Source organism: Epargyreus clarus, unplaced genomic scaffold (genome assembly GCF_041222505.1).
Source record: "Epargyreus clarus isolate Ecla_fem2 unplaced genomic scaffold, WU_Ecla_fem_2.2 ptg000005l, whole genome shotgun sequence".
Taxonomy (NCBI): Eukaryota; Metazoa; Arthropoda; class Insecta; order Lepidoptera; family Hesperiidae; genus Epargyreus; species Epargyreus clarus.
The window spans coordinates 9,383,618-9,406,703 of NW_027332213.1; the positions used below are offsets into that span (position 1 = coordinate 9,383,618).

Genomic DNA, 23,086 nt, shown 5'->3' on the forward strand with positions numbered 1-23,086 from the left:
TATAGCTCAAAGAGCTATATTTGCTAGATTTTGTTAATGTATAGACATTAGCTATATCTAAATTTGCAGCCTGTTAGATAAGCAACTACGTTCAGTGATTCAGAGGATATTATTTAAATGTTATGAATGTTTTTGTATATCATAATTTTGTTAGATACACATTCAAAAATCCCAACTCGTAGTAATAGTATTTTGTGTTTCGAATATACGGATATAAATGGATCCGTTAATCGGAACATAGACAAAATGTAGAGAATTTTTTGCTTTTTTCATGAAATATTTTTTTTACTTGGCAAGACTTTAATCATATGACAATCAGTCACCAAAAACTGTGATTGTAGAATTTTAGGTTTCTGAAACGGGCGTAATGGGTGTAACGATGGGTATTTTTTGGTATATCCTCGCTGTTTCCGTGATTGGTAAGTAATTTAAGGCTTTCTATTGTGTAAAGTTCAATCTTTCGTTTTGCAATTAACAATTTAATTTTTGTATGTCTAGGCTCTCAGGCGACGGGTGAATTTAGCGTATTACATAGTCCAGACTCCCTGAAATTTTCGGGATCCAGTAAGACGTTAGAAAGCCTTCTCAAAGAAATCTTCTCCGCATCGCTTGGCCTATCTGTTGAAGAGGTAATGATTTCTTTTTTCCATGTCTTCCGATACGCAAATCGATTTCTAACTTATAATCTTTAGTAGTGTTCATACATTATATTTTTACAAAATAAAGGTCGTGTTTGATGTTCTCGCTTGATTATATAGAAATTTTAATGTCAACCTTGTAAATTTTTCAGAATTCAGAATGGACTGGGTTATCTATTGTAGACCCCTTCAACACTCCTGAGGCTGTTGTGGAGGTGTACGTTGATGGTGTATCATCCCTCGGCAATGGTGTAAGTAAACCTTACATTTATTATTCCCAATTTCAATCATAAAAATGGTGTCCTTGACCATTGAAGTAGAACAAATGAGTTAGAGGTTTTTTGTCATAAAATTAAGACTTTCAGTAACACATTTCTTATATATAAAAAAAATCCCATCCAATAAAAAATGCATAAGACTAATAATCGATGGCTACAATCTTTGTATTCACTATTTGTTACAATTATGAATTATGTGTGTTGATGTACTGATCTCTGTCATATTAAATCATCTTCAGGGTTCTACAAAGATCAAAACATTCCCCTTGACTGTGGACGAGTATGAACCGGACACATATGATGCATTGAAACATAGAATAAAGCAGAGGTTCACAAATGGTGGCAACAAGCTTGTCAACATTAGGCTGTCTGAACCCAATGATGTAAGTTTACTTTGAGTTTATTAAAAATTAAATTAAACTTGAAAATTATAACGCCTCTGATCTTTCAAAGTAATGAGTGTACTAGTAATATAACCTCACTTGTCTTAACAATGAAGGAAAACATTGTGAGGAAATATTAACCAAAATTATGAGGGTCATGCATCCTGTGCTTAGCCAGTGTGGTGGACTTTGACTAAAACCCTCAATCTTAGAGGAGCAGTAACGGTTTTAGGTCACTTACATATTTGTAATGTATTATTACCATATACTGTTTTGGTACACCATATACCAGGGTCATTACTGATTTACATTTTGTCATCAGTGAAAGCTGAAATACTGATGGAAATACTAATGCCAATATAAACATAGACATAGTAGACTTAATAATTACTAAAATAATTATTACAAAGGGCTGATTGTTATCATACGGTTTTAACTTATTTTTCATTTTCAGTTCAATGACTATGTCAATGTATTTGGCGAAATTGCACCACCTAAGCTGTCAAAACAGTCTTTGCAACATTTAAAATACTCAGTGGAGGAAGATTACCAGTTTCTGACTGAACTAGAGGCACTGAAGGCTTTGATTTCTAAGGTAATTTTGCACGAAATGTAAACAAGTATGAAGTAAGCTGAAATTTTTGTGTCAATTGAAAATATATTTGTCCTTTCATCCAGATTTTCATGTTGACAACATTAAAACAGACTTCTATTTATGGATATTTAATTCAAATACATAGACCTCATTTTGGACTTCTGTCCTATAATTTAGAGTTGGTTACATAAATATATCAATAGACTGATATAAGCATCTAATTTATATAAATGAAAATAAAAACTATTTATTTCAATCTATACTGAAATAACTGAGGTTTGTCTTCACAGGTCAGGAGTGGAGCTATATCTGCTGATAATGTAGTAGATTTTTACAACTTCAGATTCCGATCCCTACATGCTTTATCTGATTTCCACGGTCCTAATTCTCTCCAAACTAAAGAAGCTAAGAAACTGCTTTGTAAGTTACATATGTTTTATAACAATAAAATGCAGTTAATCTTCATTAAAAACAAGCTAATAGTTTATCCAACATAAGTTTCATAATATAATTATGTTCACATATCTTCTGAAACAATGAAAGTCTAATTTTATGATTAAATTTTTTCAACCCACAAATAAAAAAATTGTACTACAAATTACACTAACAGGAGCTGCAAAATAGTCAGTTCTCTTTTCGCCGCTTTTATGATCATTATTTTTTTTATATTTCTCGTATGTGAAAGAGACTGATTATGAATCATCAATCTTTATTATTATCAATGTTTTAGGTGAGGCCCTCCGAGAGTTGAGTGATGCTTTTGTGAAAGCTTACGATGGCTCCGTATTAGTGACCGCAGTGGCCACTGACGTCGCCCACACCCGCCGTGCAGTGCGCTCCGTGCCTAATGAACGTCAACAAAGCCTGCAGGTGAGTTATTTATGACTGATATACATTAGATTTCACTTTGTGTTTAAGAGTTTGACTTTATTTTTAATCCTCGACATTATTATACATTGCAAATTCCTATTATACATCCTATAGTTTGCAATGTAGTCCTAACTCCTGAATCTTATGTTGACAGACAGTCATGTCCCTATTGTGGTACCCTTCGCCTTTACAAGTAATGGTCATCTAAATCCCAAGTATGATATTCAAATAATTTATTTTATCACCAAGACTAATTAGCCTTCCAGAATGCATATTATAATATAATGGAAGCTTCACAATTCATAGTACAGGATTATGGCTGCTTATTATTACAACGCTTAACATCTATTTCAAGGATGATGAACCACCTGAGGAAGACCCAGTGCCACCCGAATCAAGTAGCGGCGATAGTGATGTTAGCTATTTGTTCCCAGTTTTGGGTTTTATACCAATATTCTTAGTAACAATATTACGAGTAGGTTAATTACGAGTAGTTTTGGTAGACTAATTAGCAAGAATATAGAATTTTATGTAATTGATTAAAATATCTTTTTAGTTTGTACTTTGAGACTTAAGTACTATATAAAAGCGATAGTAGTTGTTGTGTTCATACAAGTCAAGGTTGAAGGACCTTAGAAAGCTAATTGATATGGTAAACTGACCAAGTAACCTCTTATCATACAATAAGCTTATACAGCCAGCAGCCCTTTACAAAGTATGAACTAATATAAGAATCTGTTGATCTTAAAGTTCATATCTAGTATACCTCTTCATCAATATACACATTTTACAGTAAGGGGCCGTTCAAGTATTACGTAACGCAATTTTTGAAGATTTTTGACCCCCCCCTCCCCCCCTTGTAACGCACCGTAACGTTTTTCTATAACCCCCCCCCCCCCTCCCCCTCTCTAAACGTTACGTAACACTCAAGTGTCAATTTTTACCCTAAACTCGCTAAAAAGTTATGTTATAGTTATTATCCTTGGGCGTGTTCAGCCGAACTAGGTGTCCTGAGTATTCTAAGTTAGTTTAAGTATAGTCAAAGCATATATACTGCTATACTGTACTATACTTAGTGTAACTCAGAATACTCAGGACTTAGTTCGGCTGAACCCACTCATTCAAGGGATTCCCCGTAAAACGTAAATGAAAAGGGTTGCCAATTTAGGAGTTTTAATTCTCTATTTTTTTATTAAAAAATGTTACGTAACGTGTATTAAGAAAGACCCCCTCCCGCCCCTGTAACGCATCGTAACGTTTTACAAGACCCCCCCCTCCCCCCCAAATTGCGTTACGTAATACTTGAACGCCCCCTAAACGCATATTGCGCCGTCACACACACTTCAATTAAAGTTATCTCTGAAAATGGATTCACCTTTACTCAGTTACCTCTGAAATGGATTCACCTTTACTTATTGGGCATTAATAGTCTTAAACGGAAAATAAAAAAGCTGCGTGAGATTCATTATATCCGATATATATTGAAATTTGTATATTGTGGAATTTATAGTCTTTTTGATAATTGATTACATGTATATTTTTTACATTTACAGACTCACGAAGACGACTCCTACACTGCCGATTACGCCGCCATCTTTAACATTCTCTTGTGGTTCGGAGTGGTGTTCACATTCACCTTGGTTGCTATCGTCTACGCGATAATGGACATGGACCCTGGCAGGGACTCCATTATTTACCGCATGACTAGCACCAGGATGAAGAAGGATAACTAAATTCATCTTGTATCGACTATGTCGTGTTAATGTTACTATTAGTAGTGAATCTACTAAAATATCTTATCTCGCTTTATTCCACTTGTCTCTTCAAGTCTTTCACTAGTTTCCTGTACATAAGCGAGGCTTGTTCTTTATCAAAACATTAGTAGTATTTATGTGTATGTAATAAATTTGAAAAAGTATTATTGGTAATATTATTTTGTTGAAAGTTGGTATGTGTTGTTGTGATTACAGATTTTATTATAGGACTTCATGTGTTTTAAAATTCCCCACTTTCTTCATGTAGCAAAATTGTAAGTTTAGCTAAAATTGATACTACGATGAAAATATATATAACTTTTATTAATTGTTTAGGCACCATAAAATATACAATAATTTATTTGACGTTAAAATATTATTTAATAATGTTATAATGTTATTTAAATACATAGGTTACATTCCTTAACAATTAATTATCAATTAAGGCACTTAAACATAGTCTCAACCATATAACTTTATGATTGGATTTCATAGAGTAGAAAAAAATATTTATGATTGATAAGATCTAGTTTAAAATATTTTCAAACAAATATCTGAAGCATCCAGAACAAATTACACAAGTAGAATGAAAATGTTAAAAATTATATTGTGAAATTAAAGTATCAAAAATATTCTACATTGTTTTTATTAAATCATGAACTTAAAATATACAAACTAATTTTACATTGATTTTGTGTATTTGTTAAAGCACCTATTTCATATATATGTTTATGAATATAGATTTAGTTATATTTGAGGTGGTATGATAATCTTAACAATCGCTACATATTTTGTTTATTATTAATACACAAAAAATAATTCAAAAATTATGTATTATTTATTAGTGTCTAATATTAGGATATATTAATGGCAGTAACTGAATTAAATATTTCTTACATATACTAACAAACATTACAAAAACATAGAATCTCATAATTAGCATTTAATTTATATTATTGTTGTAAGGCACATAACATGTTTTATAAGTCACTATTAATATTATTATCTTATATATTTACTATATATTTATAGATTACGATTTATTAAAATAACTATCAATAATGCTTTAACAAAACATCAGTTGATAAGTTTTGTTATAAAAATTGAATAACTTGACCTTTTTCTTACTACATTCGTTCGTTCGTAATCATACAAAAACAGAATTGCCATCTTAACATGTGGAAGTTTATGAAATGAAAGGACACTTCTACGTCTGTATACACACCAAACGTATTTCCGGCCGCCGAGTTAATGCAGGTCCAGCAGATGTATTCCTTACATTAATACTACGCATAGTAACATGGCGTATTTGCGTACTAAATAGTAGTGTCGTATTGGCGATCCAGTGTTAAACAAAAAATCAATATGAATGGAAAAGCACGAAACAGCGCGACTCTCACGCTAACAATACCTTTACGTGAGAACACGTACGTATCGTATTATATAACATACAGACAACCTTACATGTCGGCTTTTTCTTATACGTACTCGTTTAATCAAATATTATAAAAATTACTGTTCTCTACTGTTTTTTAAGCACGAATCCTGCTTTTAGTTTAGATTGGCAACACTGTATACTTGTGTGTTTATGTACGTCGCACGGTGTAGTGATGTGCCCGACGGAGGCGACGTCGCAGCTCGGCGGGGAAGCGCTCGTAGCAGCGGCGGCAGGCGGGGCGCTCGTCGTACTCGTAGAACTTGCTGCGCGTGCTCAGCGCCGTGTCGCACACCGAACACGCGAAGTGGTGCACGCACCATGCCTTGTTCAACGCAGTGAACACTGCAATAAGCGACATATATAAAAATCCATTTATACTTATAGAGCGTGACATATGGGCCTTATAGGACAGAGTAATAATTTAGCATGTGGCTAAGTACTCATTGTATACAAAAATATTATTTTGTCTGCCAAGGTCTGTATATGTCGCATCCAATGTATCCAGATATGAATGGGCCCTACCAGCTATTATGCGCGTTTTCATCTGTTTAAAAATAGTCTGCACAAAACTTTCACTACTTTTGGTCTTTCTTATTTTCAACTCTACCACTCTGTAGTCTCCCAGGAAATGGGAACTACATTCATGATCATTCGAAACGGAATCGTTTTGTTAATAGCTTTAAAATCTATATATTTAATCAGAGTAAATGGTATCGTTTCGGCTATATAATAAACATAAACTTAATTTCATTTTTATAATTTTCACCGTTATCTCTATCTGAACAGCTTATTTAGGAACGAAATTTTCAAGAGAAGTAAAATATAAGTACGCACTTATAAAATCCGAAAAGACTTACCGTCTCCAGCGATAACTTGGTTGCACACATAGCACAAGTTACCAAACAGTTGGTGGTAGTGCTGTTCGCAGTACGCCAGCCCCTTCTTTTCGTAATGTCGATGGCCGTGGAACGGTTTCTCGCATTTAGCACATACGAAATGCTGTCGAAGAAATAAAAACCTTAGTTTTCGCGAAATGCCAAATCAATTCAGAATAAGTAGAACTACGTAATATTTTTACACATCTAACATCCTGTGTTATAAGAAATTTCGTATACACATGTTTATACTTTATTAAAATTGGTAAGGCGAATATTCAATTTAAATTTTGAAGGTGGTAGAACCTTCTGAGCGTCGACTCCGGCAGCACCACCGCCACACCCATTTCTGCCTCATAATAGCAGTGTTAAACGCTGCTGGGTTAAGGGAGACATACTTTTCCAAGGCATTCCAGCTTAGTCGTCAGGAGTAGCGGCACATCTGTGGCCGATCTCAGGAAGGAATATATAATCCTATCTGAGATTGATTACAGATGTCCGTGGGCGGCAGTAGCCACTTACTTTCAGGTGAACTGCATGCTCATTTGCTACTCCTATATTATAAAAAAAAAAAAAATTAATTGTATTTAACGGTTATATAATTAAGAAACGTAAATCCCCATTTTATGAGATATTAATGGGAAACATTAGAACAATAAATAAATTAGTTAATTACCTCAACATGCCAGTGCTTGCCTAAAGCAGTAACGATTCTTTCCTCAATGGGTCGGCGGCACGCACCGCAAATGGGAATACCCATCTTGTCATGACAACGAAGGCAGAAGAGATTGTTCTAAAACAAACAGACAAATAAATCATTAGTTACATTGAGCAGACATTTTAGGTTAGATAAACATTTAAGATAAAAATATATATTTCATGTAGGTTTTACAGAAATATTATTAGTAGATAAAGAAAATTTTGTTTAAATATTAAATATATTTCAGATATTTGTGGTTGATCTAAGGTTTATGAATACATACCTAATTTTTTCTATTCAAACTACAAACAGATCTATTACCTTCAAACTTATCAAATTGATCCATAGATACGTTTATAGTATATATTACTAATCTATGAATTGATCATACAATTTTCGTTATAAAACCTGTCAAACATACACGGTAAAGCTCACAAGGTTGAGTCTTAAGCTGTATACTGACCACATCGTTGGCAGCGTATCCGGGGCGGTTCTTAACCTCCCTGGCGGTGTGGTCGAGCTCGACGCCACACGTGGCGCACGTGAAGTGGTAGCCGTGGTACACCTCGCCGCGGTAACGGAGCGGCTCACCGTCGATCACACCACTGTGTAATACAAAATTTGGAATCAATTAAATGCTAACATACATTGCTATTGAGATAACAGGGTACAGTGAAAGGAAGATAATCCTTTAATGTTTTATATATAAATTAAAGATTCATAGTTACATGAAATTATGGGAAAGTAATATAATATCATACTGAAAACACATGGCCTGCAAGATATCTACATTCTGAAAGGTGTGTGTAAAGACTACTCTTCTAATCCATATTGAGCCAGCGTGAATAGAATTTTGCTTTGATCTAGACTCATCTCATCCAGACATAAGTACTAATATTAAGCAGTAAAATAGTAAACCTGAAAAAAGGTCTTGTTTTTAAATAACTTACTGGCACTTATGGCACATGTAGTTCTGCAGCCCATCAGCCTTGATGCGAGCATTGCACGCGTGGCAGAGCGCGCGACCCGCGTGCTTGATGAACCCAGCGTCAGCCAACTCCACTTCACACTCCTCACAGCGGAAACAAGCCGGATGCCAGTTCGCATTCATAGCCTTTATCACACGACCGATCACAAACTCTCCTATTGAACGAAATCATAAATAAATTTCTTGTATGTTAGACCTAAAGATCACAGAAGCTTCTTTTTTAAGAACCACATTAAAAGATCATGAATTATGTGTAATCTTTTAACTATAATAATCAATGTAAATTTTTTAAGTCACACGTGACAAAGCATTCAATAACTTAAATTTTACAAAAAAACACATTTGGCTTACCACATTTGTTGCAACAGGGCGCAAACAGGACTTGAAAATCACGCTCGCAATACTTGCGTCCCTCAAATTCGTAAAACACCCCCTCCGGAAATACACGGAAACATTGTGCACACCTAAAATTATACAATCACTTTCAATACTTAAGAAATTATACATATTTATGAAAAATTATACATATAGCTATCCATATTTAATTAATGAGCCTTGTTTCAAATGATTCTTTCTGTTCTTACATGTTGGTGTATGGTCCATAGTCCTATGGGTGTATATCAGTTCTATCCACATACCACGTAAAGTATACATTATGAGATTATCATTAGTCCGCAGAAGTTTCAAGTGGAGTTACAAAGTTGTATATGAAGTTGTTTACAGATGTCTACTGCCGACAGTGACCACATACAATCAGGTTGATTGTATGCTCATTTGCTATCTTAATCTTTCAAAATAAAACCCTTTGAACATAATAAACAACTTAAAAATACTTACACGAAACAGTTAGTGTGCCAGAGTTCTCCATTAGAATTGACAATTTTTTCATTCGGTTCAAATCCATCACCGCAGCGGGTACAGAACATATTGTCCAGAGACATGGTGGCTAATCTAAAATAAAAGGTGTATTCGGTGAGTATACATCATCAGAAGCAGTTCTGAATCATAAGAGGAAAAATATAATTTTAATGGATTTCCTTAATGGTACTAAAGTAAATTTAAATCTACATGATACATATGTGACAAATTGACATTGAGTAACTCTATAACCCATGTACATATTGTTATAATTTCATATCTGGTATAGTATATGGTATGTAGTAGGTATATATAGAGCTCTATAGACAAGTGTGGAGTGAATATCCTCTAATTTTATATAACGTATAAGACAACTATGAAAAACACAGTAGGTGTAGTATTTCATGGTAGGTACCTAAAACTACAGAAGTTTACTGCTGATAAATAAATATTCAAAAGACTCAAAATTGACAATTTATTCATCCCAAATATGAGGATATATATAATTTTTGGTATTCATCAATGAAAATTAAAATCATTGTAGAAATATAACCAAAATCAACTTATTGTTCAGTTAAAAAATTAGTACAATTAAAGCACTGAGAGTGTGTTCATAGTTAGTTCATGTGAAGGTTAAATTAGACATGATGTCAGCATTAGGTTCTTCAATATTTTGTTTTCATTATTGTTTAAATTACACAGAAACATATGGTCAGAAAGATAGGTAATAAACATAAAAAACAATTTCTTATAATAGAAACATAACATAGTATTAAAGACAGACTCAAACATATATTGAGTTTTTACAAAGTTTGTGTTAAGTTTTTATTTAATAAGTTCATGCTATTTAACTTGAACTTATATATTTACACTTCAATAAATATAGACAAAATTACATTAATTACTGCTATTTAGTTTGAACTTACAGACTTACAATACAATCTACAAAATTACTTTAATTAAGGAAACTAACTATAATTCACGCTAACACCAATTTTGTTTTTTAGTAATAATTCATTTTAGCAATAATTTTAACTAATCAACATACAGTCAACAGATTGAGATATAGACCAGAATTGAACAATAATTGGGCATGTTGAATAATTCCAACCACTACACTATAATATGGAGCATACTGATTAGAGGGATAGCATTGACATGAAATGTAGAAGAAAAGTAGAAGTAGCACAGAGTATTTATTACATTATTGCTAGCAACTCTCACTCTCTCAAACTCAGCTGACTAGTTACTAAAGTGCTCAATATCAGGACAATAATACAAAATGTTTTCCTTAAATAACTAAATAAATTAGAACCTGCATGGTATAATGGTAAATGAGGTAAATAGCCAACAAGCAAATTGTATGCCTATATTTTAGTGCTATTTAAATGGATTGTTTATCTGAGTGTCACATTAGTCAGTGAACATGAGGGCAGTGATGACATTATGTCATGGATGGAGTTACAAATGTGTAGGCTGATCACTTAGGCCACTCCCACATTTGAATCTTGCTTACCCTGGCATTTTCACCTTATATGGAATGGGCTCAGAACAACACGATCACTATTTTTCTGTTGGAAACGAAAATGATTAACTATAAACACAAAATAAATTACGAATCTGAGAACAGGCTGCTTAAATGACGCAACGGTCTCAAAAATAGCTTTGAATCAGGACGAACCAATACTCACATAAATTGTTATTGTATCTCGATATAGTAACCTGTACTGACATTAACTATTTCATCACTTAAAAATGCTTATTTTACTAATACAGACTGATATAATATGCAAGACACTTAGAATCACACAATTAATAAGAATGATAGCACAATAAAACGCTTAACGCATCATCCACATCCAATCCAATCCACAAACCAAAGGCAAAGAGTAATTTTATAGTTTTATTCACGACAGCATGACAGCTTGATTGACATTACCACAGAACATCTAAACTCCATTACCCATCTATTTTTTATGACATTATTGACAATTTTGAATTCGAGTGCTTTAGTCTATTTTTTTATCTATACTCCGACAAACTTTTTTTTTGCGTGTGGCAAAGGCGCCACTGACGATCATAATGTTGCTAGATTGACAAAATCACCTAAAAAGTGGATAATTTTAACGAATATATTTCAACCTTCATTAACATATATTATTACAAATCTTTAATAATAATGGTATAAAATATTAATTTCATTGACAAATAACATAAGTTCTACTGTTTAAAGCCATATTTTTTAATTAACGCAAAAGCTAAAAACTCTTTACATGGGGAAATTGGAAAATGACTCATCAAGTCGACAACATAGATGATAGCTGTTTCGAAAAACAATCACACACACAAAAATACGTTTTGGGTTATAAATATATTTTACAATACTTTACAATCGCTTCTTAGACTACAACAACTTGTTTACAAACTTTCAGCGCACAAACTGATCATCATTCATCTACATTTATCAGTCTATCAATAATATGGAATGATGGATTTGGATGGATAGACGCAATTTAAGTTTCTAAATATTTGTATGTAGACTTAGTTCTCGGATATTCTTATTTTTGGGATTTTGATAAAAAGTATAAAATGAGTACCCCCTATATTACACGTAAACTGAAAATAAAGAATTCTTAATCGCAATAGTACTATTAAATATTTCCACAAGTATAGGTAAATTATAACAGAATCTGGCAGTACTAATTGTATAGCCTGTGGTGGCTATGCCTCTATGGCCTATGCCATCAACTATTCTTTAATTTCTTAATTGTAATTCTTTGAATGACACAAAGTCACAAACACAGAAAAGAAAAACACATAATAGTAATAGTATAGTGATAGTTACGTTTGTGGGTGATTTTATTGAATTCATTAATTGACGAACGTTTAAACATTAGTAAATTACTAAATTACTCATTAGATTTATTTGTGTAGGATTTTATGAATAATTTTGTTTACATAAAACCACGAAATATTGTTTTTCTATAATTTCAATGAAAAGGACTAGAAACGATGCAGTTAAGGCAGCTGTTACTTCCTACTTAGAGCGCCGAAATTATCCCGTGAGATTTTTATAAATTCCTATGTCGTTATATGAAAATAAATGTAGTCTTTATAAAGTGATTTTATGTTTTAGGATGTAGATTTGTTTAATCACAGCAATTCTTCATGTCGGAGTGCTGAAGAAATGGCGGTAGCTACTATTGTTCAGTGCGAGGCGAGTCGCGCCAATTCAATTCTGTTTTCATGCATTAACAACGATCCTGGACAGTACGATGTACAGTACACGAGGTAATTTAAACTTTTGATTAATACATTTTTGTAAACATTCCATTGTGCAGACATTTCTTTGCAGCCATAATGCAGCCTAACTTTTGTATTTGTTTTCTTAAGAGTTAATATTGATAACAATTAATAACAACAAACCTTACATTGTGTTTAATTAATACTAATAGTTACTAATAAAATTGATTATTATTTTATAAGTAGATATTTAACAGATACAGACTAATAGTCCAGTTGAAGATAAGCTATAGCTTTGTTGGTTGTAGAAGGAAAGCTAAGATAAAGCTAAATTATTATACCAAAACTTATAATGATTATCTTCTTATATTTATTTGTAGATTAGTAAACTACATAAAAGAAATAGACGATGAGAAAGTAAAAAACGAGTTATTAGGGTTGTTAACACCCTTACTATGTCATTTGTATCTGGAGATGCTACGAGGAGGGCATGGCGGAGCTGCCCAAATGTTTCTGAAGAGACATTCAGCCGCATTACCACAGAAGGATCTGTCCTACCATCAACCTATTGATGGTAACTTGCCCTCCGCTTTATATCGACCAAATAGTCTTGAACAGTTATTTAATTCATTACAAAATGGCACAATAGACAATGAAGCTCCTGAAAAGGATTACATGAACCAGTTATTAGATGATATTGGCTCCATATACACATTGCAAGAGGTGGAAACTAGGCCCTCCGTTGCAGCGTTTAGGTAAGTATTACTTTTTAAATATCTTTTTAAATTCTATGACAACTTCAATTACTTAAAATAGAAAAAAAAATTGCGAATCCTAAAATAACTTTTTTTTATTAGTAATGAGTGAGTATATGATTAAATGTTTTGTTTTCAGATCCTGTAAATATGACATATACTTATCGCAAGATTCGCTCAACACTTTAAAGGCTTATTTGGCTAAGCATGGCCATGTACTACTTATACAGGTTCTGCAGACTTGGTTCCACATAGATATTAACAATGACAATAATACACACAATGTAAGTATCGAAAATTATAAATTGACGATACATTACACAGGCTTATACATATATTTTATAGTCAAGATTACAAGTGACAAGAAAATTATATACTTAGTTGTCATTTTTGAAATCCAATTATATCCTATAAGCGATAAAATTCAAACTGATTAAAGTTATATTAATAATTAAAAGACATTGAGTATTACTAACATTGCACTTTATACATCTTACAATGAATATTAAATTAAATAATACTTCAATTAAGTAACAATAATTATAAACATTACATATTTTTTCAAAGGAGGATGATGAGGATCAACCAGAAGAAGAAGCTAATGTACCTACTACAAATTGTGATGACAAGGCCAAAGATGTTAATGGTAATTAGTTTATTTATATTTTATTTATTTCATAACTTCTAGTAGTAAAGTTAATGAAAAGTGACATAAAAATACAGTTAAAACTACTTATTCCAAAACTTACCTTTATATTCATATACTCCTCCCTACTGGGAGCTCACTAGCTACACTCATACATGTGATACATAAAGCCTTTGTACAATAAACAAACTCATACTTCAAACTGCCACACTACAACAAAAAGAAACGCTATTGTTATGTAGAAAGAACATATTTAAATAATGCTCATTACCTTTTTGTTTAAATTTTATATATTATATGTTTTGTTTCATATGTATTTATAAAATTTGAACATTTTTTTTATAATTTCAGATATTTTCTCAAAATGCAATGGTCATACTGAGTATCAAAGTGTTGATAAAGAAATAAATGATTTGCAAGATGCAATAAGGGGAGTGAGAGAATCTTTGGCACCGCTCAAGTTATACAAAATAGCTGCACCTGACACATAGTAATTATGTTTCTGTAACTAAGTGTTATTGGATTTTATTATAATGTTTAATTTGTAAATAATTTATGCATATTTTTTACAGTTTAGTCTGTGCTAAGACAGATGCAAATTGTAATGTGTTGTGTGGTGGGTTCAGCAATTCAGAAATCCGGTTGTGGGATTTGGGCCAAAATAATTTGAACAGAAAAATCAACAGGAATATTTCTGAAATAGAACTGGCCTGTAATGTATCATCCGACATTGAAACTCCATCTGATAACCTCTTGTAAGTATAATTGTTTATAATTTGCTAATTGATTCACAAAGCAAAGATTATTTCAATATTTCACCTAAATAAACACATTATTTAGTTGCACAAAAGGTACCATTTAAGGTACCTTTTGTAATAATGTGCTTTTGTTTAACCAAATAGGCATAATATAATTATTATATTAATATGCTATAACTTGTATATGCTCTAAAATTATTTTTATTTTCAGTCAAATAGGTGCTGGGATAGCTTTCAGGGGGCATTCAGGCCCTGTTCAGGCTTGCAGTATTTTGTCACGAGAAAAATTAGTTCTCTCTGCTTCCCATGACAACACAATGAGAGCATGGAGGCTCTCTGATTATTCTTGCGCTTCCATATATCGGTGAGCCTACTTAACGATAAGTATAAAAAAAATCCACTTTATTTGTTTTTTCTTTTCCTTTTTTTTTAAAGTTCGATTTGGATTAATAGTTTTAGATTTATAAATAGTCAACTTTTAAATGGTCCTGCTTATGCTCTAAGAATATTTGCAGCTGTAATGTGAATTATTATTTTTTTTTAATGACAACCTGCATATTGCTTCTTGATCTGCAATAAAACATGTGTATGATAGTTTGTATTTTCACATTTGTTATTTCATTACAGAGGGCACAATTATCCAATCTGGTGTATGGACGTCACGAAGAATGGGTTGTTCATTGTGACTGGTTCTCATGACAAAACTGCGAAACTATGGTCTCTAGAAAGAACTTTCCCTGTCCGTGTATTTGCAGGCCACACATCTGATGTAACTGTAGGTATTTTATTAATAATCATTTTTCGCTTTTGGATAAAGAGCCTATGGTCGTTTGTCCACCGCACCGTCACCGAGCCCATACCGAGTATATTTTGGGCCGATTTTAATATGTCGTGACGGCGATAGTTTGTCCACCGCGACCGATATCGGCGGTTTATTTTGTTCCAGCTGTCACGGCATTGTATGGACAAGATCCAACGTGTTTTATATTCTGTTAATTCCAATTTTCTTTTTTTAGTGCGTAAAATTCCATCCTAATGAGGCGTACATAGCGACAGGGGGCGCTGACCGAAGTGTACGCCTCTGGACTGTTTGTGACGCCCGTTTTGTGAGAGTATTGTATGGGCATCGAGGCGTCGTAAGGGCACTAGCATTTGCGCCTTCTGGAAAGTACTTGGCCAGTGCTGGTAATATATTAAAATATTTTTATTTCCTTATGCATATCTTGTTTGTACTCTTTGGGGATACCAATATGAATATTATGTACTATATAAATACTATATCTTTAAGCCTATAAGGGTAGTTGGGTACTTTAGAATATCTGGTTGATCCAATCTGTAAATTAATATTAACATTTAAGAAGCAACCAACAATGCATTGCTTAGCAGGATAGCTAGCAGTCAATTCATAGCTTAGCTCAAACAAGTGATAAACTGGGTTACATTTATGGGAAAATGTGTTTACAAATATATGGTTCAAAAAGAGATGCTTTAAATTTATAGGCTTCACACATTTGATATACTCTTACATACAATTTTCTTTTGGCACTAAAGGTCCTGCTAGGAACTAAACTTCATAAAATACTGTTTACAGGTGATGAGAAAAAAATAAAAGTATGGGATTTAGGTGCTTGCACATGTGTACACGAATATAAAGGGCATCATGGTAAAGTGACAGCTCTGGATTGGTCCGCAGTTGGCAAACCCAGCTTGACTAACAGGATATCACCAGATCCAAATGAGAAATGTTTAGACACTTCAATCTTGTGCTCAGCTGGGATGGATGGCATTGTTAAAATTGTTTGGGATAGCAATATAAAGAATAAGTGAGTTTACTCTATTTAATTAAGACTATATAATGTACTAGTGTGCCCCAGTTTCGTCAGTTTTATATAATAAAAACATAATCACATTTATTGAAGACATCTATGGTTGTCCTCAAGTAACAATAATCTAATCTAAGGTTGATTAAAGATCTCCATGGGTGGTAGTTGCAGTTTCTTTTTTTATAATATAGGAGTAGTAGACAAGCACGCAATCCACCTGATGACAAGTGCCTACTGCCGCCCGGGGACATCTGTAATCAACTCTAGATATGATTAGATATTCCTACTTGAGGTTGGTCACAGGTGCGCCGGTTCCCCTGAGGACTAAGATGAAACGCCTCAGAAAAGTATGTCTCAAACCAGAACACAGAAGCGTTTAACACTGCTGTTATGAGGCAGATGTAGATGTGGCAGTGATGCCACAGGAGTCAAACCACAAAGGGTTCTCATCTTCAAATTACTTTACCACTGTATGCTTATTTACTAGTTCTATAAAAAAATAACAAACAAAAAATAAATCTAAGCTCATCGTTTAGATATATGCCTGACTTTCGAGATTAAACTCTGTGTACATAGTGACTTGTGTCTATGGTCATATTAATTTACAACTCAAATTCTTTCACAGGCAAGGTCAAGAAATCTCTACATCAACTTATAATACAAAGTGCTCATACTTAGTGGATGTACAAGTTTACCCAGACTGGATGGTGGCCATAGGAGCAAAAAGATGAGATTGTAGAATGTTTAAAATAAAGTGTTTTTTCTATAAAAATGGTTTTATTGAATCCTAATTGAAGTAGATATCACAAGAAATACTGAGTTTTATGTAAAATTTTATCATGGTTTTAATAGATTGTGAGTTTATAACTCAAACATTTCTACAACAAATAGTTTCAATGCACAACAAATACATGCTTTCAAAATTAATATAACATTTTGTTTCGTAAACCTTTGATCAAAGTAAGACCTATAATTGTCTTCTGCTATACTTTCTTAAAGAAATTTGTAAGAGTAGGTTGTTTTCCTTTTTGGGGAGGAGATACCTTTTTCTTATTTCCACTGCTTTTCTCTTTAGGAGATGTCTCAGTTTTGACTATTTTCGGCTGAAGTTTCTCTTTAACTTCTTTGATGTCCTCCTCATTTTCAGAACAACTTTCATACACTTCTACTTTCTTAGTCAGAATGTAACCTTCTTCATCTGTGTAAGTTTTATCAACAACTTTGCGCCTTTTCTTAGGATTTACTATACCAGATGTAATCTTAATGCTATTAGTAGTTGGTGTTGGAGGTATTTCATCATCTGATTCATGAGTAATTACTTGTTCTGTGTTGGAATCATCCACAAATGGATCATTATTTTCATGATCACTGTCACTGTCCGATACATGCAGAACCCTCTTGCGCTTTTTATCCACTTTTGAAGACTTCTTTATTTCATTCAAAATTTTATTTGCATTATCATCCTTTTTGAGTTTATCATTAATTGGAAGCATATTAGAAGGCTCAGTTTCCATTTCTTCCACCTTTGAATTATTTTTTTCTACTTTTACTTTTGCATCATTGCCATTCTGTATAACAGGTTTTACTTCCTTTTTGGTACTATTATTTGGTTTGCTGAAAAACCCAGCAATGCCTTTTTGTGTTTTATGACCATTAGTTGAACTTAACTTTGGTTTATTGTTACCAGAGGTTTCTTTTTTAGGTGATACTACTTCCTTTTTAATAATTGGCTCAGACTTAGATTCCTTGTCTTTTGATACAGGTTTGATTTCAGTATAATTGTTTTTCTTTGTATCTGATTCTTGCTTAATCTTTGAAGAGGCAGGTAAAGACTTACTTTTTTCAGGTACAGTGATTTCATGGCTACTAGATTTAAGATTACCAATTTCAACTGAAGTCCTCTTATCACATTGACTGCTTTTAATTAAACCAGAACAAAGCACAAAGTCGTCAAATTTATTGACTGTTAGATAGGCAGCTGTGTCGACTCTAGGCCGCCCCATGTTAACACTATATATGTGTTCAAAAAATATGTTTTTGAAAGACTCTTTTTGCTTACCCAAATCTTCTTCTGGACAAACAATGGTCTTAGCATTGTTACTGTCAGTCGCGCCGCTTAATATATAAGTAACATTTAGCTGAAGATCCGGCCTGTCCTGCCGAACACTGTTAACGATACGTTTGAGCAACAATTTGCTGTTATTCACGTGTATACATAAATCTTTACTCAGTGATACATATGTTATTAACTTTTCCTCGTCTAAAAGCATGCTTTTCAACATACTTTTATTCGCTTCAAATATATCTTCCATTTTTAAATTTACGATGTTTCTGTATTTCTTATTATTTCTATGAAAAGAAACCGTTTTGACAATTTACAATATTTGACATTCGGTTTACCGCATTTTTTGACGGATGACAGCTCTCTTGAACAAATTGATAATAAAACTGTCAGTTTTAATTATCTATGATTATATTCGTGCTAGGCTTGCCTACTCGCCGAGTACAGACGAATTCTTGAGCGTACGGGTGTGTAAATAACCCACTCGGATATACTCGATACTTGCCGCGATGCTCATCCATCCTCCGTGGATATAGATTTTACAGCGCGAGTCGAACTTAAAAAGTTGTCTCCGTGCGCGATGTTATTATTCGCTGCTTGCAGTGAAACTATACTCTTTGCATTACAGATAATATATTTTAATCTTCACGACCTTTTTTTATTTCCATAAAGGAGGCGGCGAATTCAAAATTTAGGCGACGAATAGCACTAAAATGTTCCATATTATATATTACAGTTTTTCCGCCTACATAGCAAAAAGGTTGTTAAAAAACGTCAGTATGCATTATACTGTAAAGTTTATTTTTGTGAAGTGAAGTGTGAAGTGTGGAGTGAAAGTCCCTTCAAAATCACATTATCCATTTCCAGGATAAGTCCTTGTAGGTATATGCAGTAATAGCTTAGTGGATAAAAGTCGGCACGTCAATCGGGGGATCCCCCGATCACCTCTCGACCTCTGATCAGAGGTTAATACATCAGGCACACAACTCTGATTATTTAAGTTATGTGCGTATTATAAATTAATTATCACTTGCTTGATCGATAAAGGAAAACATTGTGAGAAAACCTACAACAACCTTTTAATCGAGTCGATAATAATGCAAACTATTTTATTATTTATTTTATAGTTCAAATAGGATTATATTAAAAAAACAGTAGGGGTAAAATCTCTGCATATTCATATACACGATTTATTCCTTTCAAGTTTATAAATATTAGAAAGATAAATACTATTTGTGCCCGTAAATAAACCTTAATCTAGTGTGGTATGTAAAAGTAGGTAAATTGGAACGGTCTCATTAATAACTCATTTAAGTACCTACCTACATAGTTCCACGTTGAATAGGCTACTCTTGGCCGGAGGGAATTATTTGTGCGATTGTACAGTCTATTTAGAGATGGCTACTTGGGCATTTGTAATATTATCATGTCTGCTCAATTTTATGTCTGCAGAACGTCCGTCTTTAAATAAGATAATATTTAATGGACAGTATGAGTTCATAGATTTGAGTTATCGATTTGATAAAAATACTATCTATTGGATAAACACGAAGAACTTTGAATTCACAGATAAAATTCAAAGGAATGAAAGGGATGGATCATGGTGAGTACTTATCAAATATTTGTAGGTACGTATTTATCCCCTAGGTAATAACTAAACTACGGTGGAACTACTTTTCACCTGCATGCAATATTGATAATATTGGGTTGTAGGTGGTTTTAGGGAACAGTTGGCCCTTATGTTAATCTATATAATGCTATCCCCTTCGTCCCCCATTGTCTCAAAGTTTACCAGCCTCTCTAATGTATAATATAAATATTAATTATTATTATGTCGTATATGTTAAATTCATAAAATTATATGTTTTTATTTGATTTCTAAATAGATTTTTAGGTCGTCATTGACCTCTGGGGATCGATATACACCATTTTGGGAATGTATTAGCATTAATTTATAGGTTTATTTTTATATTTAGCAAACTTCCTTCAAAAAATGAGTAGGTAAACATCTTTGATTTCTATGAAAAGGTACGCTGCTAACGAATTTACTGCCGGTGAACATGGTGGTACCCACATTGATGCGCCGCAGCATTTCCAAAGGACAGGAAAATATGTCGCAGACATAGCGCTGGAAAAGCTTATTGTTCCGTGTAAGTATGAAGAAGATCGCGAGTTTAATTTATATTGATGTTTTGGCATTATCTAATTTTTTGTTTTGCATTTTAAGCCTGAATCATTACATTGCACGAACTTGAGTCCTTAAACACAATAAAGTTTCCAAGGTACTTAAATTGACTGGGAATCCTGGGAATACATAATCCATAGAAATAAAAAAGTGTCATATGTATTTTGTTTTGAAAAGAAAAGAAAGTTATATTTTACAAAAATATCTTCAATGCAGTATGATATGACCTCTCACATCTATATTATTTAATGTAATATTGATAATGATGCATATGTATTAAGTATTAGTATTAGATTAAAAGTATATTTAATATAGTTCATACGTCATATGAGGTACCTAAAAATAAATGTATAGGTACCTAATAATAAAAAATATAACAATATATTTTTTGTTTCCAGTGATAATCGTGGATGTAAGTTCAAGGGTAAACGATGACCCTAACTTTGTTCTCTACAAACATCATTTAGATTATTTATTAAACGATAACAACGGAGAACCCTGTTTAATAGTATTTAAATTCGGATGGTCTAAATTTGCTAGTGACAAAAAGAGATATCTAGGAATTAGTAATAATGACACAATTAATTTTCCGGGTAAGTTTATCTACATTTAATATTATTAATGCGAAAAAAGATACTTTGTTATCTAAATAATGCGAACAGAATAAACTCAGAAAGTTTGCATTGATTAATGACGTAAGACAAGAAAGTTAGAAGGTATATCTTTCGAGGGGGAAACCTTCGAAAGGTACGCGCCCGCACTCTTGCCGCCCGCAACCCCGGAAGCCCCTTTTAGTCGCCTCTTACGACAGGCAGGGGATACCGTAGCCCTATTCTAGTCCCGGAACTACAGGGACAAGAAGGTATATCTACTACATACATAGGTACATGGTAGTCTTCTAGAAATATTTACCGTAGGTTAGATGTTTTTACTTAGTTTTGGTTTGTACATACTGTACATAGTTAAATTAAGTATTAGTACTATCTAGATGCAGATTAAATATATAGTTTACTGAATGTAAGAAATCCTTCATCTTTCATGTACAAAAATCACCTTACAAAGTCGCATTTAGTATGCGTAGGTAGGTTTAAATTGACCAATTATCTAATTTACAGGTCTTAGCGCTGAAGTGGCGGAGTGGATTACTACATCATATAAGAATGTCGTGGGTATTGGTGTTGATGTCGCCTCCGTAGATCCTGGATCTAGCGAAGATTTTCCAGTGCATAAAATAAATGCCAAAGCGGGACTCTACAACATCGAAAATGTGAAATTAGATATGCCAGTACCAGGTAAATATTTGGGTAATTTTAGTAAAAATTACTGAGTAAGAATATTTAATGAATAATGTTTTTAGAAAGGAACATCTTGATAACTTTTTCTTGTTCTTCTTAAGGTAAGGTATTTTTAATCATTTACATCAAGTAATTACAAGAACACGCCATTGACGTTAAATAGTATACTACCTCCCTAATCAATTTTGGTTTGAAAATTTTCGTTGTCTTTTACCCTGTACGTGTACCTATATACATATTTCATAATAAAAGTGCGATGACGTAATCCAGGTCAACTGAATAGCAGAGTATTAATCTATGGATTTAACACGTGTATAAAGTATGAATCATATTGTAATGATACATTTTACTTTCAGAATATGGATGTACAGCTTTTGCACTGCCAATGAATATTGGATTAGGCACAGGTGCACCTCTCCGTCTAGTGGCTGTATGCCCTAAACAAGAATTTACTCATTTTTAATCCACTAGACACAAGCGAATCTCATAAGCTTTCTTTTTTGTAACGGCATTTTTATCATTTTACTGTACTGCTTTATTTGGCGGCAGAACTAGAGAAATGTATGTATGAAAATCTTGTAATTTATTATTTTATGAATAAATGGATTCAAATAAAAATCTTTCTAGACTCAAAAAATAGCACCTAAAAAGATGCCAGTGAGTTTTCACAGAAGTATACAATATGCGACTGCGCGTTTCCATATTGGCGCTTTTTGGTCAAGCTGTTCATACCAATACGGTATTACGCACAACGTAAGATAATAGTAAGGTAAGGTTTTTGTTAAATAATCAAATCTGTATAATGTAATATCTGTATAATATAATGAGATTTTAAAAATATCTAAAACGCTAGGTGCTAAAGCATCCTGGTTGATACGAAATGGCGGTTGAGGCTTCCGTGCCAAAATTGAAAATTATAAATAAAAAGTATTTTTAGAGAAC

General features: G+C 33.0%; 5 protein-coding genes across 6 annotated transcripts; 3 read left to right on the forward strand and 2 right to left on the reverse strand.

Annotated features, from left to right (window-relative positions):
* Nucleotides 1-271: 271 nt before the first annotated feature.
* Nucleotides 272-4,748, forward strand: ATP6AP2 (ATPase H(+)-transporting accessory protein 2). Its single transcript, XM_073073114.1, has 8 exons — nucleotides 272-419; nucleotides 499-629; nucleotides 791-889; nucleotides 1,156-1,299; nucleotides 1,754-1,894; nucleotides 2,185-2,314; nucleotides 2,625-2,764; nucleotides 4,318-4,748. The coding sequence occupies exons 1-8, from the start codon at nucleotides 368-370 to the stop codon at nucleotides 4,495-4,497; spliced, it is 1,017 nt and encodes a 338-aa protein (XP_072929215.1). The 5' UTR covers nucleotides 272-367; the 3' UTR covers nucleotides 4,498-4,748.
* A 73-nt stretch (nucleotides 4,749-4,821) lies between these two features.
* stck (LIM zinc finger domain containing stck) lies at nucleotides 4,822-11,270 on the reverse strand. 2 transcript variants are annotated; one of them, XM_073073111.1, is made up of 9 exons: nucleotides 11,069-11,270; nucleotides 10,894-10,948; nucleotides 9,357-9,470; nucleotides 8,871-8,983; nucleotides 8,482-8,674; nucleotides 7,995-8,136; nucleotides 7,508-7,624; nucleotides 6,814-6,955; nucleotides 4,822-6,298 (listed from the first exon to the last, which is right to left on the reverse strand). In XM_073073111.1, exons 2-9 carry the CDS (start codon nucleotides 10,899-10,901, stop codon nucleotides 6,105-6,107), a joined length of 1,023 nt encoding a protein of 340 aa, XP_072929212.1. In that variant the 5' UTR covers nucleotides 10,902-10,948; nucleotides 11,069-11,270; the 3' UTR covers nucleotides 4,822-6,104. The 2 variants fall into 2 exon arrangements, with proteins under 2 accessions (XP_072929212.1, XP_072929213.1); XM_073073112.1 differs by lacking the exon at nucleotides 10,894-10,948.
* Nucleotides 11,271-12,131: 861 nt separating this feature from the next.
* Nucleotides 12,132-17,374, forward strand: wda (will decrease acetylation). Its single transcript, XM_073073115.1, has 12 exons — nucleotides 12,132-12,439; nucleotides 12,514-12,668; nucleotides 13,001-13,375; nucleotides 13,515-13,659; nucleotides 13,943-14,021; nucleotides 14,373-14,511; nucleotides 14,594-14,776; nucleotides 14,991-15,143; nucleotides 15,407-15,554; nucleotides 15,796-15,964; nucleotides 16,371-16,602; nucleotides 17,228-17,374. The coding sequence occupies exons 1-12, from the start codon at nucleotides 12,371-12,373 to the stop codon at nucleotides 17,331-17,333; spliced, it is 1,953 nt and encodes a 650-aa protein (XP_072929216.1). The 5' UTR covers nucleotides 12,132-12,370; the 3' UTR covers nucleotides 17,334-17,374.
* A 174-nt stretch (nucleotides 17,375-17,548) lies between these two features.
* On the reverse strand, nucleotides 17,549-19,164 carry LOC140742265 (DNA polymerase delta subunit 3). Its single transcript, XM_073073116.1, has one exon. It carries the CDS (start codon nucleotides 18,912-18,914, stop codon nucleotides 17,586-17,588), a length of 1,329 nt encoding a protein of 442 aa, XP_072929217.1. The 5' UTR covers nucleotides 18,915-19,164; the 3' UTR covers nucleotides 17,549-17,585.
* An 803-nt stretch (nucleotides 19,165-19,967) lies between these two features.
* On the forward strand, nucleotides 19,968-22,716 carry LOC140742266 (kynurenine formamidase). Its single transcript, XM_073073117.1, has 5 exons — nucleotides 19,968-20,267; nucleotides 20,693-20,814; nucleotides 21,248-21,442; nucleotides 21,965-22,141; nucleotides 22,501-22,716. Exons 1-5 carry the CDS (start codon nucleotides 20,062-20,064, stop codon nucleotides 22,605-22,607), a joined length of 807 nt encoding a protein of 268 aa, XP_072929218.1. The 5' UTR covers nucleotides 19,968-20,061; the 3' UTR covers nucleotides 22,608-22,716.
* Nucleotides 22,717-23,086: the final 370 nt, after the last annotated feature.

What these genes read in the sequence shown, in the direction of transcription:
- ATP6AP2 (XM_073073114.1), top strand. Translation starts at nt 368, where the DNA reads ATGGGTGTAACGATGGGTATTTTTTGGTATATCCTCGCTGTTTCCGTG. An exon ending in CCTCGCTGTTTCCGTGATTG is followed by an intron (nt 420 to 498) that starts GTAAGTAATTTA and finishes TTGTATGTCTAG; the next exon opens with GCTCTCAGGCGACGGGTGAA. An exon ending in AGAAGCTAAGAAACTGCTTT is followed by an intron (nt 2,315 to 2,624) that starts GTAAGTTACATA and finishes TCAATGTTTTAG; the next exon opens with GTGAGGCCCTCCGAGAGTTG.
- stck (XM_073073111.1), bottom strand. An exon ending in GCAAGCACTGGCATGTTGAG is followed by an intron (nt 6,956 to 7,507) that starts GTAATTAACTAA and finishes TTTCTTCGACAG; the next exon opens with CATTTCGTATGTGCTAAATG. An exon ending in CCAAGTTATCGCTGGAGACG is followed by an intron (nt 6,299 to 6,813) that starts GTAAGTCTTTTC and finishes CGCTTATTGCAG; the next exon opens with TGTTCACTGCGTTGAACAAG.
- wda (XM_073073115.1), top strand. Translation starts at nt 12,371, where the DNA reads ATGAAAAGGACTAGAAACGATGCAGTTAAGGCAGCTGTTACTTCCTAC. An exon ending in TAGAGCGCCGAAATTATCCC is followed by an intron (nt 12,440 to 12,513) that starts GTGAGATTTTTA and finishes TTTATGTTTTAG; the next exon opens with GATGTAGATTTGTTTAATCA. An exon ending in CCCTCCGTTGCAGCGTTTAG is followed by an intron (nt 13,376 to 13,514) that starts GTAAGTATTACT and finishes TTTTGTTTTCAG; the next exon opens with ATCCTGTAAATATGACATAT.
- LOC140742265 (XM_073073116.1), bottom strand. Translation starts at nt 18,914, where the DNA reads ATGGAAGATATATTTGAAGCGAATAAAAGTATGTTGAAAAGCATGCTT.
- LOC140742266 (XM_073073117.1), top strand. Translation starts at nt 20,062, where the DNA reads ATGGCTACTTGGGCATTTGTAATATTATCATGTCTGCTCAATTTTATG. An exon ending in TGACACAATTAATTTTCCGG is followed by an intron (nt 21,443 to 21,964) that starts GTAAGTTTATCT and finishes TCTAATTTACAG; the next exon opens with GTCTTAGCGCTGAAGTGGCG. An exon ending in ATTAGATATGCCAGTACCAG is followed by an intron (nt 22,142 to 22,500) that starts GTAAATATTTGG and finishes TTTTACTTTCAG; the next exon opens with AATATGGATGTACAGCTTTT.